Source organism: Polypterus senegalus, chromosome 1 (assembly GCF_016835505.1).
Source record: "Polypterus senegalus isolate Bchr_013 chromosome 1, ASM1683550v1, whole genome shotgun sequence".
Taxonomy (NCBI): domain Eukaryota; kingdom Metazoa; phylum Chordata; class Cladistia; order Polypteriformes; family Polypteridae; genus Polypterus; species Polypterus senegalus.
In genome coordinates, this window is record NC_053154.1 from 168,059,062 (window position 1) to 168,078,830 (window position 19,769).

At 36.8% G+C, this 19,769-nt stretch overlaps 1 protein-coding gene across 1 annotated transcript in view; it reads right to left on the reverse strand.

The window, feature by feature from the left end:
* Nucleotides 1-4,212: 4,212 nt before the first annotated feature.
* The window catches only part of zgc:103559, a 78,430-nt gene continuing 62,873 nt past the window's right edge, over nucleotides 4,213-19,769 (reverse strand). The window contains exons 7-11 of the mRNA XM_039762399.1: nucleotides 17,774-17,960; nucleotides 15,865-16,003; nucleotides 7,642-7,814; nucleotides 5,738-5,770; nucleotides 4,213-4,845 (exon numbers count right to left, since the gene is read on the reverse strand). Coding sequence (XP_039618333.1) covers nucleotides 4,720-4,845; nucleotides 5,738-5,770; nucleotides 7,642-7,814; nucleotides 15,865-16,003; nucleotides 17,774-17,960 — 658 coding nt within the window. The 3' untranslated portion in view covers nucleotides 4,213-4,719. The remainder of the gene's footprint in view (nucleotides 4,846-5,737; nucleotides 5,771-7,641; nucleotides 7,815-15,864; nucleotides 16,004-17,773; nucleotides 17,961-19,769) is intronic.

A 19,769-nucleotide genomic window follows, 5' to 3' on the forward strand; every position in this document is an offset into this window, starting at 1 on the left:
ACTTTGAATGTTAAGGTATATGACAATTCAGGAACTAAGATAGATTCAGATGTTTGTTGATTTCCTACAAACACCAACTTGGTGTTAGAGTCTGTCTGAATAATGAAAGTGGAGTGCATTTCAACATATGGTTTATAAGCTACCACTAAGTTACTTTTAACACTGTTTTCACAATGAATAAAAGTCCTCCCTGGTCAGTGCCTCAGGCTAATACTTATTCCCTCCTTTCATTTCAACTATAAATATATTAGTTATCAGTGTGGCCTGCCTGTAAATATAAATCATGACAAGAAGGACATTGCTTGGTCTATTATGAAAAAGGCAAAAAAAAAAAAAAAGACCATTGTGTTCCAGTGCAACCCATTTAGATGTAAATTTCGGTGGTGAAAGTATTCTGAGCTCTGGAGAGAGTTGAGATTTCACGTGATGATGATACTATGACTTTAATTGATTCTGTAACGTACAAAATGCAGAGATAAGATGAAGCTGCTCATGTGCAGTAAGTTGCTTAGAATGGCTTACTCAATGAGGATTTAATCAAGAGAGAACATGACAGAACCAAAAGTTTACATGATTGCACAAGATTAGTGATAAATATACCTGCCACAAAAATGACCCATGGGTAAATCTGTCATGGTATATACACAAAATGTATTTTTTGGATACCTGGAGATTGCTTGTCTATACAGTAAGCATTGCAATGTAAGTGTTGTTATGCCATTCTAGTTTTGAGTACCGATGCATCAGTATCATGGCAAAACAGCTGAAGGAAGAGCAAATTAATTTGACTTTTGTTGGCTACACTTTGGTGTCCAATACCTGAAAGAAACAGGCTGACCGTGTGTGTTTAGGTTTAGTTTGTGTGTGCGTGTTTTAGATATTAACATACATTTGTATTGTTCATATCTCAAATTTTATTTTCCTATAATAAAGTATCATCTGTATATTTTCATAAATTTATAGGGGCATTATTATGACATTGAGAGTGAGACTGGTTACTTGGCCTGAAGATTGAAGACTGTTCAGAGGAAAGCTACAGGAGAAAGGGATAACACATACCTGAAATCTCTTAAATTGAATTATACAGGATTGATGTCTACATGCATTGTTGCTGGTACAACATTAGTTTAGTTTAGTAATTAATTTAAATTATGTGGTTTAAGAGGGTAGACCTACATCTGAGAAACCGACGGTGTCCAGTGAACGGCCACTGACAACTGAGCAATGTCAAGAAGCCGTTTCTTTCATGAAATACACTTCAAACTGTGCTTAAAAAAAAAAATAAATAAATACTGAAAGTGATCCATGACCTGCAAAGTTGGCTGACGTACTTGCTGTCTTAACCTGGTTCCTTAATTTTGCAGGCCTGTTGAGTGATGCATGTTGTTCATTAAGTGACTGTGGAGCACATTTAAAAAATACCTGGAAATCCACAATATGTTAATAATTGTTTTCCTTGTTTCAGATAGAGGAAGGTTTCTAGAGAAATGGCCCGTCATCTTCAAATAAAAGCTCACTGAGCAGAGCTGTAGCTTTACAACTAGCATATGTTAATTAATATTTTTTTTTATTAATGTCTGTCTAACAATGTCTTATTTTTTTTAAATGCAGTAAAGCTTTGTGGGTCAGTCATTGCTTGGGGACATTTGTGATGTGTCAGATTAAGAGAAGCTATTCCTTGGAGGCCTGGCTGAAATTCCAAAGCATGAAGTTACAAGCAAAAGCCAGTAAGCATGAATAGACCAGCAACTGGAATGGGGAGAAACAGAAGGCTTTCTACTTGTAACTGGTTTTACAGGGGTACTTTGCTACAGTACAGGCCAAAAGTTTGGACACACCTCCTCATTCAATGTGTTTTCTTTATTTTCATGACCTTTACATTGGTAGATTCTCACTGAAGGCATCAAAACTATGAATGAACATATGTGGAGTTATGCACTTAATAAAAAAAGGTGAAATAACTGAAAACATGTTTTATATTCTAGTTTCTTCAAAATAGCCACCCTTTGCTCTGATTACTGCTTTGCACACTCTTGGAATTCTCTCGATGAGCTTCAACAGGTAGTCACCTGAAATGGTTTTATTGAGACAAACAGGTTGCTTGGTCCAGTGCAGGTGATGGACTAGCTAAGAATAAGAACAGTGTAACTACAAATACAGGGTGACACACAAAAACGGGAACTTTTGAAATGCGTAGTGGCAGCCATGTACAGTTGGCAGCACTGCGGAACAGGGACCTTGAGCTGTAAACAATCTCGCCATTTAGTAATTTAGTAATCAATTGCAAGGCAATTGTGCGAAAATTGTTCGGTAACCGTGTCATCTCAAGATACGGTGACATTCCCTGGCCCTCAAGATCACCGGATTTGTCCATTTCTTGTGGGGCTACCTTAAGAGTCGGGTCTACACGACTCAGCCAAGGACACTGAATGAATTGAAACAAAGAATTCAAGATGAAATTTGTGGTATCCCAGCTGAGATGTTGCAGTGATCAATGGGGAACCTCAACAGCAGATTGGAAGAATGCATATGTACAGGAGGACGCCATCTACAGGACGTAATTTTCAGACATTGATAATTTGGATTACTGTCTCTTAAAAGACAAGGTGTAGTGGTTCAATTGCTGTCAATACATTTTTTTTGTTGGATTTCTTCTATTTTTATTGGTTTTTTCAAAAGTTCCTGTTTTTCTGTGTCACTTGAAACTATACATCTAGTACTATCAGGTTGTATTATTTTAAACCAATACTCACATTTGTATTTTTTGTATTATTTTGTGCATATCAACTATAATATGTTTTTAAAAATGTAACTCTCCCCTTCCTTTTACATCTGCATCCCCAGGCAAAATGAGAAAGTGCTGAACTACAGTACCTGACAAGAGTGGTAAGAGTATACAGATTCAAGACATTTTGTTAAGATCTACAAAATATAGAGTTTAAAGGGATTGGATAAGGACACCTTACACTCTTATAATGGCAAAGCTACTAGACAATATCACCTACCATGTAGGTTAATAATGTGTATTTTGTAATTAGTGTCCAACTTAAAAAAAAAAAAAATACATGGTGGCTTTGTGGGTCCGTCATTACTTGGGGACTTTCACTCCTTAACAAGTTCTTTTGTTAGGGGAAGAGTTGACCAGAGTTTTCATTGTGAGAAAGAGCACCAGAGCCAGATTAACTTTGTCTGTCTGAGACTGCGTTTGAGCTATTTCACTGGTGAGTTGTGTGTGTGTGTGAGGAGCTGCAGAGCCACAATATGAAGAGCCTTGTAAAACCATATTCTGTCTAGCTCTTTCAACCAATGGATATGGAGGAGGCCAGGCCCTATTCCATTTAAAGGCCATGGTTAGTACCAAGGTTGTAGCATTATTATTTTGCCAGCACATTTCATCTCTGATTATTATTTGAGGGCTTATTCTCTGTAATAAATAAATGTTTAACTCCTGTCTGCTCTTTTTACTGTAATTAAGTGGTATGAGGAGCTGGAAGTTACTGGACAGAGCATTGTATGGTGCAGTGTCTCAGGTTAGATCCCTGGGGGGAAGGGGCACACAATTTTCTGACATGATTTCCATATTTACCATTGTGGATTTTTGCTTTTATATACTTGCAATATGATGATTGGTGTGCCTTATTTTTAATATATATTAATCTTTATAACCTTATCTGCTATGAAGAATATTATAATAAAAAACTATCCAGTATATTAATGTATTTATCTATGGTTAAGTGGTCAGGGTTATTTAAAGCAAATCTATCTTGTAAGAATGGTCACAAGAAGCAATAAGGCTATAAGAGGTTCCTGGTGCATTAGAAGGCACAACCATACACACCCACATATGATCAATTTAAAAATGCTCTTTATAACTAAAAAATCTAAACATTTAAAATAATAAGGTAGAGTGGTGCTTTGTGTTGCTGTCTTACAACTTTACAAGACTGCCCTCCATGCCTGCAAGTATTTTTCCCCAAATTGCTTCCCCAACATCCCAAAGATATGCAGGTTAAGCTGACTGGTGAAATTTGAAATGAACTGGTACAGTTTAGGTGTGTAAATAAGCATGTCCTGTGATGGGCTGAAACCTTTTCCAGGTTTGTTCCAGATTGAGCTCATTTTCAAATAGCCCTGGATTTAATTAATAGGTTTTAGTAAACGGAAACAAACACCACTTTGTTTTTAAATAAGCTTAATCATTTTCAATCCAGCACCTTACAATTGAAATATTATTAGACCTTGAATGACTTTGAAAGTAACATATATGCATTTTCTTTATCATTTTTTTTTTTTAATATTTGTGCAGTCAGTAAGTTACAGCACTAAAATTTATAACAGCCCTTACATACACAGGAAATGGACTGGCACACCTGGGCAACACTGGCTAGAAATAGTAGTTAGTGAGATACTGACTTGGTGCCATTCACGGCTATTTTAAAAGTACATTTTAATCTGTAAGGAACATACATAGGAAGTACATTAAAAATGGCTAAAAGTACAGAAAGACAAATCAAATTGATTATAATTCTACCAACAATCTGGGGGCATGTTCTTTCAGAGGCATGTTTAAAATGTGCTTGAGTGAATATATTAACAACCAAGTGAAGAATTAACATGACTTCCTAATATTTGACTAAATGGCTATTTCATCAAAAAATAACTATTTTAACTAATCTTGCATTAGATGATGTTTACTATGTTACCAAATAAAAATTTCAATCATTTCACAAAGAGAAGCTGTCCAGGTGGTTCACGTGCAAACTGTCCTTTGATATATGTCATTTTTCCTGCCACGATGGTTGCTATCACTTCTCCATGTAGTTTACAGCCGAGATATGGGGTGAGCTTTAAAAAAAAAAAATGCATTTGATTACTTAGACAGACAGACATAGCAAATGTTTAAAAAATAATGAACTAGGAACACTTTGTAACACAAACACAAAGCACTTTATGCATGTAATAAAGAGCTTGGGATGTTAGTGTGTAGGCCTTGTTGAAAAGTTTATTTTTTTTTAGGACAAGATGAAAAGCAAAAAAGGAAAAAAAAATCAAAACATTTTGCAATGGGACTACACTCTGGCACAGTGCATAACACTGCTACTTGACACTTCTAGGTGAACAGGTATGAATATCAGCCTAGTCTCTATCTGTATGGAACACCAACACATTCTTCCGTTGGCTGCATAAGTATGTACTGTATAAGATTTTTTTTTTCCCCATCCCAAAGTGAAAATGCTGACCCGGTATAGGCATACAATTTAAAATGGAATGTGTGCAATGAGAAGTCAAACAAAATGACACCTTTTATTGGCTAACTGAACCAATTACAATGTTCAAGATTTCAAGGCAATTGAGGTTCCTTCTTCAGGCAGGTTGTGTACATTTACACAGTATTTACATACACATACAACAGTAATTTGATGTAATGTGATTATTTTACTATAATGTAATTATCCACCATTATTCAACCCCCATAACCCAGTTAAGTTTCACAGGGGATTAAGATGGTTCAATTAATTTTGAGACTGATCTTATTTAAAGATGTTTTTACAAAAGAATGACTATATTACCTTCCCTATTAACTTGTTCTGTCAATAGTTTCAACACTTACTTGAAGAAAGTATATGCATTAACATTTGTTTCATTATTTTTAAGTTTGCAGCATTTATTTGACTATTTTTTGGTTATTGCAAAACATATTTTGCATATAATTGAAGTTAATACAGATGTACATTACCTTGTTCTTATGATGAACACATTCTTCAGTTATCTGAAATGAGTTAAAAAAGAAAGTTAGTCAAACTTAATGCAAATATTTTTCAATAGCTGTTAAATGCAGAACATTTGTCCAAACTAATACCAGGTAGTCCATGGTGTATGTAACAAAACTGGTGTGTTTGTTTAAAATAATTAATCAAGACAAAAATTTCTAATTGGAGAACGAAGATGATTAATACTATAAAGCTACTTCACCTTCACAAATGGCTGCACTGTGACTCTAATGGAATTCTTTAGTCATATGCTCACTTGTCAAGTACCACACCTAAGCATTGCTTTTTTATTTTATGTCTTTCTTCTCTTTCATTCTCATTCTAGCATAACCATGGCCTTTACTTCTTCCTTTTATCAGCTTTTCTGTATTTCATATGTACTGCTAATCCTCTCAACTAGCCCCACGGTAAAAGGAGCAAATTAAGACCCCTTCTTTTGTGTAATTTCCACCCAAATCCAAGAGAGAAATTAATGCAGGCAGACATCACTCTGAGAAAAGGCAAGGGTGAGGTGGAGGCAGAGGCTGCAACCCATGGTTGCTTTGTTTGGACAGAGGGTAGCCCCTCTGTTTCTATGTAGCTTGGGTGCGTGGACCTTGTTTCAAAGCATTTAATCGAAGGTCTCATAGCAAGCTTTTCCACAATGTGCTCAAAGGTGTCTCTATGAAACCAATTTTGGATCAGATCCACTAAGTCCTGAACCTGTCCATAAATGGGGCGATCTGGAGCAATCTGTCACATCCTAAACTGAGGTCCCTTGGCCAAGGGGCTAAGAGCAATATGGAGGTGGATCTGTTGCTTCTGGAAGTCATAATCATCAAGTCTTTTAGGAGGAAGGTTCTGCAGGATGTGCAGGGCCTCCCCAATCAAACAGGGGGCCAAAATAGCTGCCCATCATCTCTTGTTACAGCACATCAGCATTGCAAGTATGTTCAAAGCAGAATAGGAAACACTGGGTTGTCTGAGGGAGCCATCTTCATCAGTACATTTCTGGGACCAGCAAGGGTACCGCCGGAACCTCCTCTGGCTCTAATGGAAACAGAGCATTGTGTGCCAGCTGAGGATCCACAGGAGTCACTCTCCTGCACTCAAGAGAAGATGCTAAGTCCAAAAGCTTCAAGAAAATCAACTTTATTCCGATCAAAATGGGAACAGAGTATTTATTGAAATGGGAGCTACCATGTTGTCTGCATCATCCATCGGGGGAGAGACATGTTACACGAGGAGGCTGTGAACTTGTAGTTGCCTTGGTGGTGCTGTGAACCTTTGGTTGCCTCAGCAACAGACAAGCACCCCTTGATAGATGCATCAGTTGCATTTTGGTGTGCAGCACCATTGGGGAGGGTCTCAAAAGAGTTAAAAAATCTCACAATGCCAAAACAAGTTTACTGTATGGCCCAGTGTTAAGCCCTGCTGCTACATAGATCCAGGATGCTTGTTTGTTTCTCAGCTTTTAATGGGATTTCTGTGGGCTCTCTAGTTTTCAACCACAAAACGCTGTTAAATGTAAAGTAGCCCTGGAACAAATGTTTCTGTGTCTTATAACAGACTGGCATTTCTAATTGGCTTGATTTGTACTATTCTCTTGATAATCTGAGGATAGGCTCCAATTCTACCTCTCATGTGAGAGCTTCAGTGGAGCGTTATGTGTGAAGTTAGGTATCCAACAAAACATTTTGAGTTAGCTCACTAAATAAATAAACGTTTTCTTCTCCTTCACTTGTCATATAATCAGTCCTAAAACAAGCTTTCAGCAAAGTTTATATAGGACAAGTACTAACATACAGAATAACAATAAAGCTAGAAGATAAAGGGAAATTAGTAGTGACAAAAAACAAAGTAAAGTTTAGACTGCATCATTAAGCCTTACTTCAAACTCTTTGTCTGGGTCCCAAATAACAATATCAGCATCGTAGCCAGGTAGAAGAGATGCCTTCCTGCTGGCAAGAGAAGAGAGCTCAGCAGGCTTCTGGCATAAGAGCATCACCACATCCTGAAGAGAAAATCCCCTCTTCTTCGCTGAGGTCCAGAACAAAGGAAGTCCTGCAAATGAGACATAATCTAATATTGCTTTTTAAGTGCTTCAGCTACAGTGAAGGTCCATGAATGTATATTTTATTTTTTGTTCGAAATGTAGTATGTTTAATGAGAGCAATGCAAAAGCCATACAAATGCCAAGATTGTTAGTCTCATGGCCCACAAGCTGAATACATTACTAATGCACTTGTTTAAAAGTGATAGTTACATTATAGTTAGCCACACTGTGAACATGATGTAAAGTTGAAGGATGCTTAATTGACAAGTTCAGAGAGTTAAGATTTGGAGTGATTCTCATTTCTTTACCAACTTTTTCCCTCAATCTCTTGATACATGCTGAAGTAAAAACAAGTGGTGTAGATGTACAAGACTGTGGCAAAAAGTCAGCTTAATCTGGTTTACAGCATTGGTTGGTGTAGTCTGCTTGCTTTTATCTAGTGTGTACAGTAGTGTTAACTGTAGTGGGTAATTATGACATCAAGACTAAAGCATGGAATTTTAAATTACAAAACTTGCTCATTCTCTAACTCTGAATAAGTTTCTATACATGCTACTACTCCAACATCGAAAAAATTATATTCTTCTTGTGTGATTTTATGTAACATGGAAAAAAAATGTCAGCTAAATAAATTGCTGCAATGCAAGCCCTAATTGACCTTTAAGTTTCTTCTCTTGAATTAAACTTCACTCTTTTCCTTTTTTTTTCTTCCTACATAAAGTCTCCCCAGATGAAGTCTTCTTAATTGCTATTTGTATCCCAAATCTCACTGCAGATGAGTCTTCCAATGAGTAATCTCTTCTGTGCTATCACTCCTACAAATGGCCTGTGACATTATCCAAGAATTTTACTAAATTATATTTAAAGTAGTAGCAAATGTGAGTTTAAGGTGAAGTGTTTTCAAGCTGTAATCTAGTAAGTTGATCAATTAAACTCCACAGTATAGCTTGACTTTATCTATCATGTTTGTTTTATTTATTTATTTTTTTGCTTGCTTTTGTATTGAGTGCACACCCCCATGAAACCTGTGAATGCATGAGAACTACATCATTTACAATTTATGTATATAACTTTAGCAATAGTTTTTTTTTTGGTAGAAAAATATATATTTCAGTTAATTAATTAATTGAGAAAATGTAGGCCTACTTCCTGATGCATCTTTTTTCCAAGTAATAGAAGACTGCTACTAAAGTGTGTTTTTCTTTTCTTAATCCTCACAAATGTCTCAATGACACGGTCGAAGTAAATCCTCTTAGTTACTGCTTTCTCAATAATAAGTAATGACAGGTTGCAACTCATTCATTGAAGACTGAGGGATGTCTTAATTTAAGTCTGCTGAAGTTGTGATTTGTCTGTTCGCTGCTTAGGCAAAAAATCAGATAAATCTAGAACAAATTTAATGGATTAATCTTGTTAATGCTTTTTCTCTGTTCTTCTGTCAGAATCTTGTATCTGAGCAACCAAGATGTTAAACAGCAAACTTGGTTTCCAGGAGGACAAAAGGTAACTTTACTGCAGTGCATGATGATGCACTATTGAGAAGAATAAATTATGAGCACAACAATTGGCTACAACTTTCCTTTACACATTTTTTTTTGGGGGGTGTGCGGCCTGACATGGTCCTAAGTCCAGTATAAGCTCACAAAATGAAATACTCACTTTGTTTCACACTCTTGCCAACATAGCTTAAAGAGAAAAATGTATTTATTTTTGTGATGTTAACTTTAGAGTCAACAATGACTGATTACAACTCAATACCTTTAAATTTGCTAAATGTGATTTTGAATGTTTTACCATTTCACGATATAGCTGAAATATACTATCCTTTGTAATAAATGGTGTTAGAATTTTTTAGTAGTTTTAAAAGTTCAAGAAAGTTGACCTAATTTTCAGAGGGTGCTCCATGGTCTATCTATGCAAAAGGACGAAGGTCCAAGTCTTTACAGTCCTGTTGCTTCCTATCGTACCATATAGCTGTGAGACATGGACGCTATCCAGTGACCTGAGACGAAGACTGGACTCCTTTGGTACTGTGTCTCTCCGAAAAATCCTTGGGTACCGTTGGTTTGACTTTGTGTCAAATGAGCGGTTGCTCATGGAGTCCCGAATGAGGCACATTACCTGCCTTGTGAGGGAACGTCAGTTACGGCATTACGACCATGTGGCTAGTTTCCCAGAGGGTGATCCAGCTCGTAAGATCCTCAGTGGCTGGACCAGGCCAAGGGGTCGCCCACGTAACACCTGGTTGTGGCAGGCAGAGGGTAATTTCCTGAGGGTAGGACTGGACCGTGTGTCTGCCTGGGGGGTTGCCAACCAGGAACCCGAACTTGTTCGACGTGTAGTGGATGCAGCAATGTACTGTACCAGTGCATGCTCCCCAACTTGACTTGACTTGTTCCATGGTCCCAGATATTCCCTGTACCCCCTTAGCTAAGAATGGATTAGCATTGTGCAGTCCCTTTTGGACTTTTCAGGCTTTTTTTTGTTGATGGTCTGCCTTTCTGCTACATCAAGCAGTGCAATGATAGCTTTGTTTTAAGTGGTCTGATATGCCGTGAGTGAACCTATTTCATATTTGTGATGGGCTGCAGAGATTCCAAGGTGCTTAATTTGCCCAAACCCTTTATGAAATGTGAACATACCTTTCTCTTGATCACCACAAATGTTTTCAGTTTGCTTATCTGCCAAAAACTAACAAGAAAAACAAAATATTTTTCTGTTTTCAGTATAGGAGATCATATTTGGCAGCAAAAGTTGGTGATAGTGTTTATGTAAAACACATGTTTAAATGTTTCACCATCATCAGAGCTACAAAAGCGAGAATTATGATTCTTTAAACCTGGCTGGCAGGGACCACAATGAAAGAAGGCTTGAATTCTGCAAGTGATCAATGTTGTATTTTGGAAACGATACATGTGATGGATATGGCTCTGGGTAATTGTAATTGAGAGCTGGGTTTTCACTCTTGTGGAGTTGTGCTGATGCTTGCTTACTTCTGCTTTGGTGATAAGTCATAGCAGAAAATGTTAGGTTTGCTCTCACTATCTGACTGGGTTTTATTATTGTATGTGGCAGATGTAGGGACAGCTTGCAGCAGTTTTTTTACTTTTTCTCAGTCTCTCCTAGTTTTGTGTTTTGCACTGCGTGATTTGGAACATTTCCCAATGAAGAGTAACCCATTTGAGAGAGAATATGGGGGAAGTTGACATAATATTTTAATGGAAAAATTAAATATAGATAACCAAGAGATTAACAAAGAAAACTAATGTAGTAAGTTGTGATTACTTTTTGTTATGTTTTAATATCACTCGTTCATTTATTTTTTTTTTTCTTTAAGAAATGTTTTTCCCTGCCTCAAGGGGCTTTCTCTTGCTTCCAGATTTCCACATATGGTTTGTAAAAATCCATTCCCGTACAGCAATTTAAGCTATTGGTGTAACTTTTATAAATTACGGTCAAGAGACATGCAGGTATCATTACAGGGTTGTGGTAAAGGGAAACAAAAATCAAAATCAAGATGGTAAAGTGCTAACTTTAATATTAAATTAAAAAAAAAATTGTTGAAAATACTTATGATTAATTGTTAGGATTTGTGGCCACCAAAAAAATAAAAGTAGTGTGTTGTGTTACTAAAAATGTGACAAGTTATTGAAGAAGAAAATGATGTGCTACTGTACCAAAAGTAGATAAAATGGCAAAACTTTGGTCAAGTTCACAAAAGGTTGCTTCAGTCAACTGCCTATAGAAAGGTAAGAAATAATTATTTAACTGATTAGGTAAACTCCCCTTATGAGTAACAATTTTGGTGATGCAAAATGTATCCTGCATTCCATTTTATTTTGCATTTGCATTTTATCCTGCATTCCATTTTATTTTGGTAAAAATGCTAAGGATCAGTAAGTGACATGTATGTACTAGACAACTTCAGGCATCTATGTCTTGACTTGCCTGTTAGTGCAAGAAGTAAAGTTGACCTCACATTAGTAGCTAAAAGGTAAAGAGGGTGTCAGAAAAGCAGTCAGCAAAAGCACACCTACTGAGAAACCTGACATTTCTGACATGGACTGAATAACCTTCTGTACTTTGTTAAAAATTCTAATATTTTATTGATTTTATTGAACTCACACAACATTCCATATAAATAGATCAATATTACAAGAATAGGGCTAAAAACAAATCAACCCCCACCCCTGAGAAAGACAGCATGGGCAGCAAAATAAAAGTTTGTTAAAAATTCTAATGCTCTTCCTATATCTAATTTAACAATAGGATTTTTCATCAGAAGTAACTGACCAAACTGTAAAAACCATAACAAGATATTTTGTTTATTTGTGTTATTACTTAGATTAGCACTTGACTACAAAAGTTATTTTTTCTTTTCAGTAATGATACCGAAGCATTCGGGCCCTTACCACCAGAATGTGTAACAGTTTTTTCCCCCAAGCAGTCAGATTCCTGAACACTCATGGACCGATCTGATATCTGATATATGTGTTCTGCTCTGCAATGTTGCACATGTTTGCACATTTGACTCACATCCACCTTGTTATATATTATGTGTCTTTATGTTGTATGTCATGGATTCTTCGTTGTCCTGTGTTCAATGTAGCGCCATGGTCCTGGAGGAACGTTGTTTCATTTCAGTGTATGCTGTTCTACTGTATATGGATGAAATGACAATAAATACTCTTGAATCTTGAATTGAATCTTGATTGTTATGGAGTATGGAGTGTGGATTGTTTTGGAGTATTTTCATAATTGGAGGTCATGCTGGACAATGACTATCAAAGGAGCATTGGCAATAGCACATCAATATATTCAGTTCTACTGGATATAGTGATTCTGGTTTCCTGACACATTACAAAAATATGTCAGAGTGACTGACAACTTTAAATTAGCTTAGTGTGAGTGAAATGTGTGAATGGGTTTTGCTAAGATCTGATTTCCCCTCCAGAGAAGAAAAATTGCTTTTTTTTCTTTATATCAGTTAGTGCAAGAACTGACCTCAGCTTTCAATGGTCTTGGTCAGGAAAAGTAGATACAATGGTTCTTCGTTTCACACCCAACACTTCAATACACCGCTTTTATAAAGCAGACCCAACTTTATTGTTTACAATTTCTCTTTACTGCATAAAGGAAAAAGGTTTTTATGAAGAAAAAATCATTGTTTAAAGGATGCCTTTACTTAAAAAACACAAGTATACAGTACTTAGGTTTAGGCTATGAGAACAAAAAAGCTGAAAATGGAAAAAAATTATTACAAAAAAAAAACAAGCTGTTTCAAGTTTTTAAAGCTTTGTCAGCTGTATAATGGTCAATAGTCTTTTAAATAAACAAGCAGGGTGTTCTGTTCCCTTGTGATTTAATATTTCAGATATCGGAATACAAGCAATAAAGCTGTACCCATTTTGGGCTTGTGAAGATTAACCAATAAGATTTAAGAGGCGTGCTGATGGTTGTTATTTCAACAGATGGGGTTTTGCCAAGATTTTTGTTTTGAAGAACAAATTATCCCACTAATATAATAATTAGGTTTCAACTAATGAACTTTTCCACTATTGTTTTCCCTGTAATGTTTTGAAGTTCTGTGTTATTAAAGCGATTAGCTCAGAAGTCAAACAACATTAACTTTTTGAGATTTCAAATTATATACAGGACACAGTAAGCACATTTAAAACAATGTAACATAGTAAGTACATTTGTGAAAAGTACAATACAAAACTCATTTGCCTTTCATCACAATTTAAACTAGCATTAACTTTTTGAGATTTCAGATTGTATATGTTACACAGTACAGACATTTAATAAAAAAAAAAATAAGCACAGTAAATACAGTTCTGAACAGTGAAATTTACTACTGCTTTGCCTTTTATCTCTATTTAAATAAGGAGGATTGTTCAAACACTTGTGTTAGCTTCATGGCTAATATGTAATTTTCCACATGGTAAATCAATACCTAAATGACGTTAGTTTCACTGCAGGCCAACAGGGTCTTTATATGTTACTGTTACCTAACTATGTTGTGGCCAGTAATGGACCTGAATATTTGTTTTAAAGAGATGGTACTTGTTGTTCATACTTTGTACAGACTGAAAATGACTTGCTTTGTAACAAACCATTAACAGAAAGAATTCACTAGAAGCTGGACTTTCATATTATTCAAAATTGTTTTGTGTCCTTTGCTCCATCCTGCCAGAATAGGTTCCAGCATTCTCTAAACTGGATTAGGCAGGTTTGATAAAACATCAGCTGGATGAATGGATGGATGGAATGTTCTAGTAGCACAGAAGCAAACCATATATGTGCTACAATATTCCTAACCAAAATACTCCAAAATATCCAGTACAATATATGAGAATTAACACTTTAATAATAGACATGTTTTGAAGAAAACACAAGTATTTTATTTTATATCTATGGCTAGGGGAACCAGATGATCTGAGAAAGGCCTGTATCAGGCTCAATCAAGATGTCCTAACTTACTCTTAAAAACCTTTATTGGTCTTTTATTTTAAAAGTGACCAATTTCTCATTACAGAAACTCATGCAGACTTTGCACTGCACATTTTGTTTCACACAGTATATTGCTCCAATTTACATTGGTGAACTATGTTTATTGACCAATCCCATCAATTTTGTTCAATCCATAAAAGACCTCACCATTTACATGTCTTGTGAGACTAAAGCTCACACTACCTGTGATGCTTGCTATAATTATAAATGTGCCCTTCGTATGATTGCTTCAAGTGAATTATTCAGCTGTCAGATAGAGGACAAGCAGCTAAATGCAACAAATAAACAAAGCATTTTAAATGTTAGAGAACATTATACTCACCATGTACATACACTATACCTTGGCACTAATACATACTGCTGAATTGCCAATTTAAGTAAGTTTATACAGAATATAACACTTGGTTTACAAAATATGTTTTATTCCTCTGCAGTAAAATGTTTAGTCTTCTCTGTCATAATCTGTCCACTCTGTTTCATGTTAAGTGATAATTGCCCCAAATCTAATCCCTACTCTAAATTCAACTAAGTCTTCAAGTATAGTTTATTATATGTTTTGGTCTAAGTTTCCAGTCAGTTGATGCCAATAAAAGTTCTGATTCACACTTCATCAAGGTACTCTTGGGTGGTCCCAGCTGCTACAGTGAGGCTGAACCCTGGACTGATACAGGCTTTAAAAATCATCCCTAGGCTACTTATCTACCTTTTTACGTAGCAGTTGAAGTATTTCAAGGCTCCATACAGCAACCTGAATAAATAAGACACCCTCATATTGTTTCCTGAATACCTAAAGGAACTCTCTTCAGGAGCATTTATTTATACATTTCTGCATTACTGCCCCTGAGGGGCATCTATTTACCTGCACTGGTAACTGGGTGAGCTCTCATTCACCAGTGCAGGTTTTCATCAACTGTATCAGTTTATGGGCTTTTTATAACAATCCTCTTTTGGCAGACCAATAACAGAAGGAAGGTCAATCATCACGAGCTATACTTCTAGGTTAAGCTCTATTCTTATCTTCATTCCCATATATACAGCATGTCATAATTGCTCTACTAATTTATTTTGTATTCAGGAATACTCCAGGTGGAATGTCTGTTAAGGAGCCTAACATGTGCATTTTGAATATACTGTACAAATAAAAGCACTTGAGTCTGTTTCTTCTTATTCCTCTCTGCATCCTTCCTCAATTAAACTATACATGAATTCATCCATTTCCTACACTCTATACATTTGGAGTGGCATCATCTTAAAATGGTGTGAAACTGTGAAAATAACACAAAATAATTATAAATAAGTTCTGAGTTTATTGATATGGAATCATGTTTTGGACAGTCGTGAAGCTCAGACTAAACCCAAGAGAGTGATCAAATTTACAAATTCACTGCTGAAGTTATGCCATGCTAAAGCTGAAACTAATTCCCAAGTTTACATGTTTTTAAATGTTAATGAGAGACAGCAATATCAGGATTTGCAGATGCTATTGTTATAAACTCTTCTCAGAATGTGGTTTATGGCATTGTTTAATTCAGGACTCAGGCTTACCAAACTGAAGAGATGCAATTCCACCCCATGCTTCCAAGAAATTGCCTGTGCCTAGTTTCTTCAAATCAACAGTGCAGGGCGAATGGTCAGAAACAACCATGTCAATACGGGCTTCCTTTAGTGCACGCCACAGTTTCTCCTGGAAAGGTTACAAAAAAAAGAACAAATTGTGAGGAGAAGATCATTTTTGGAAGCTTGTTGTACATTTCAAAATACATGAGTCTCCCAGAAAGAAGAGTCTGCTCTAGTCCCTTTTCTGAGAGTAGGACTTTGTCGTCCACCCAATCCAGTCTACTGTTTACATGCATCCAAAGTGTTTATATCCTCATCTTCATGCAGTCTACGATGGGGTAGTTATTGCAGAGCTTGTGAAGACAGCATAAATCACTATTATTTTTAAAATTAGAGGAGAAAGACAGGACAGTTCTCTATGATGCTTTTGTGTTGTTGACCACCATACCTGACACATAGTCCTGTATTCCATGACCAGGACTCTTTGAGGATATTTCCCTAAATTTCAGTAGCATATTTCTCAGGCAGAGAGAGTGGATAGTGTTAAAAACAAGGCAAAAATGTGTTCTATATTTACGACAACACTGCATTTTGTACTATTGTTGAAAAAAATAATAACAAAATTTGTCATGTATTTTGCCTGACATTTCTTAGATTTACCAAAGGTAGTCTGGTGATTTCAAAAGTTCCAAGAAATGCCCATTTTTCCTTTTGGAAATTCTGTTGCATCCTCCATTTCTTCTGGTTGTTATTTTTCTTTCATTGAAGAAACCATATCAAAGTATATACTGTACACCACAAGTATAACTCTAGACAGAAATCTATAAATATCTGAAAACTGAAGCTAAAAACTAAAAAAAAAGTACTCGCACAGTCAGTGAAAGAAGACATCAAAACATGCTGAAAGTTAAATGAAGCCACAACTTGAAAGCAACAATTAGAAATTAGTTTGATACTTAATGTGCAGTAAACTATTGTGTGAGTCATTAACATTTCCTTTACAGTGACTCAATAGTGAAAAAAAACTCCCCTGAAATCATCATGAGGAACACATTTATGCCTCACATCTATGTCATCTGGTTGATTTGTGCAAAAAAAAATACAAAAGTTCAATGCGGACACCTCTTTCAAATTGTTCTTGCTGTTTGTTAGTAAAAACTATAAAAGTTACAGCTTCATACCTAACCTTAACCTTCCTTCAGAGTCTGAATGAATATGTGGGAGGAAGTTAGGATGAAATTACCCCTGAATGTCCAAAAAGCATACGTTTATTTTACAATGTCCGCACAGCACACAGTGCCCCTGCGCCACACATCCTCTTCAAGGGCCTTCCTCTCCACCGAGCTCTATCCTCTTCCTCCTGACTCCAGCTGTCAACTAGAGGGAGGTGGCCCCTTTTATTCTCACCTGGACGTGCTCCAGGTGCTCCCTGATTGACTTCCTGTGGAACTTCCTGGTGTGGCAGAAGTGCCGCATGAACACCCGGAAGCCCTCCGGGTTTCCCCGGTATTCCTTCCGCCAGCACCTCTGAGTGTGGTGGAGTGCTGACGTCTGAGGCCGCATAATCGTTCGGGCGCCCCCTGGCAGTGGCCACGGGCCCTTATAGGATTGAGCTTCTGTGCTCGAACCCCATGACCCCCATACCAGGTGGGGCGGCTACCCTCTCGTGGTCCTGGGAAGGCACAGTCCCTCTCCTGGTCTGCCTAGGCATGTCGACTGGGCACAACCCCCAGCCAACCACCACAGCATATATTAACTTCATGGCTGCTCTGACAACAGTAATGTCATCATGACTTATTTTTAATATTAGAGCTACAGTGAGTTCATTTTTACACAGATTGAAAACTTAAATATTCAAACACCATGACACCTTTAAAATAAAAAACAGATTCTGTACCTGGTTTACTTGACTACGGATTGGTGGGCAGCACTTAAAGTGAGTTGCACTTCGGGGAATGTGTTCAGCAGCCAAGTTCAGATAATGGTGAGTTGTTTCCACAGTTAAAGGAGCTCCCGCTTTGCGGGCTGCATCTGTGATGCTCAGTGCCTTTGCAGAAGACAGGTGAACAATATGACATCGGACCCTACAAATTAAAACATTGTCATTTATTTATATATTCACAGTTAAACATCAGTTAGTACTACTGCCTCATGGATTCATCATTTTGGTTTCAAGCTGCTGTGCTTAATCTGTACATTCTCCATATCTCTTTCCTAAACTACTCTGATTTTCCTCCCACATTATCAAAGTTGTAAGTGTTAGTTTGATTAGTGATTATAAATTGTCCTTGTCAGAGCATGGATGTGTGTGTGATTGGCATCTTGTTCACAGCTTGTTCCTGGCTTGCACCCAATGACTGGACTAAGTGGGTTTAAGAATATTATTTTATGATCATTTTGCAGTTACATTGGACCTTTCAATGACTGGAAATCCATGATGAAGGTATTTTGAATCTAACATCATTTTAGGTTGAGTAACACATTACCCATTCTCTGCCCTTAGTGATTGTGAGTTAAGTAGTGTGTGTTTCTTATTTATGCTTCTGTACTAATTAGTCAAACTACACAGCTATTACAAGTTCTCATCTGCCAAGATAAATTTCGGATAACCTAAAGGTATGTCAGTTTATTTTTAGAATATTCCATTGGACCTTTGGTGCATTAGTATAAACTATATACTAAATGCACTGCAACCAAGCTCCTTTGCCTGTCTAGAAAGAGAAACATTAATGAAGATAACCTTAGCACATGGCACTCCACCAGACTGATAAGCATAGAATTTTTTTTTTTTTTGCATCTGCAGGTTAGGTGCATTGGTGATTCTAAATTGTCCCTAGTGTGTGCTTGGTGTGTGGGTGTTTGTGCACCCTGCGGCGGGTTGGTGCCCTGCCTGGGGTTTGTTTCCTGCCTAGTACCCTGCATTGGATGGGATTGGCTCCAGCAGACCCCCGTGACCCTGTAGTTAGGATATAGCGGGTTGGATAATGGATGGATTATCAATTACAGTTTTATATATAGCACTCTTCACTGAGTTCAGGCTGACAAATATAACCAGTTCACAGGTAAAATACAATTGCAGACTTTGCAAAATTGCAAAATGTATACAAATAAAACTGGAAATTAATTTAAATGAATAGTAAACAAAGCAATTTCAAAATGATTCAAATGGTGCATGTCCATTGTTGTTAAGATATGACCAGGTTACACTGGGAGAAAGGAAAACAAAAACTCCAGTGAGCAGCATCCTGCAGAAAATAACCCTCTGAAGGATTCGTGTCAGTTATAATGTAAAGTCATATAATTTCTGAGAACCTTGGAAACAGCTTCTGTTTAGCACTTTCATTTAAGATATCATGAAGACAAAACATTCTGTTTTCTATTTGAAAATTTGTTGATTCAATAGAAGACATATATGGTGTTTGACTTTTGTTCTGCAGATAACAACTGTGATCTTACTGGAAAAGTAGAATTGCACAAGGCAAATTGATAGCACAAACAACCAACTTTTTATCTAGTGAAAAACATTGTTTCTGAGAATAATAAAATAAGAAAATGTAAGGCTGCGGTGGGCTGGCACCCTGCCCGGAGTTTGTTTCCTGCCTTTTGCCCTGTGTTGGCTGGGATTGGCTCCAGCAGACCCCCGTGACCATGTAGTTAGAATATAGCAGTTTGGATAATGGATGGATGGATGGATGGAAAATGTAAGGTGCAACTAGAACTAAGAGGACCACCGTAGTTTTTTTTTTTCTTCTCAGCTCAACTCAGCATTTATCTTCCTTTAAGTTCATGAAACTCCGGATGTAGACCTGATCATTCTCAACCCTGTTCTTTCTAGCTTTGCTTTATGATTCTACCTAATCGGCCATATCTTACTCCCATAGAGCATACTACTC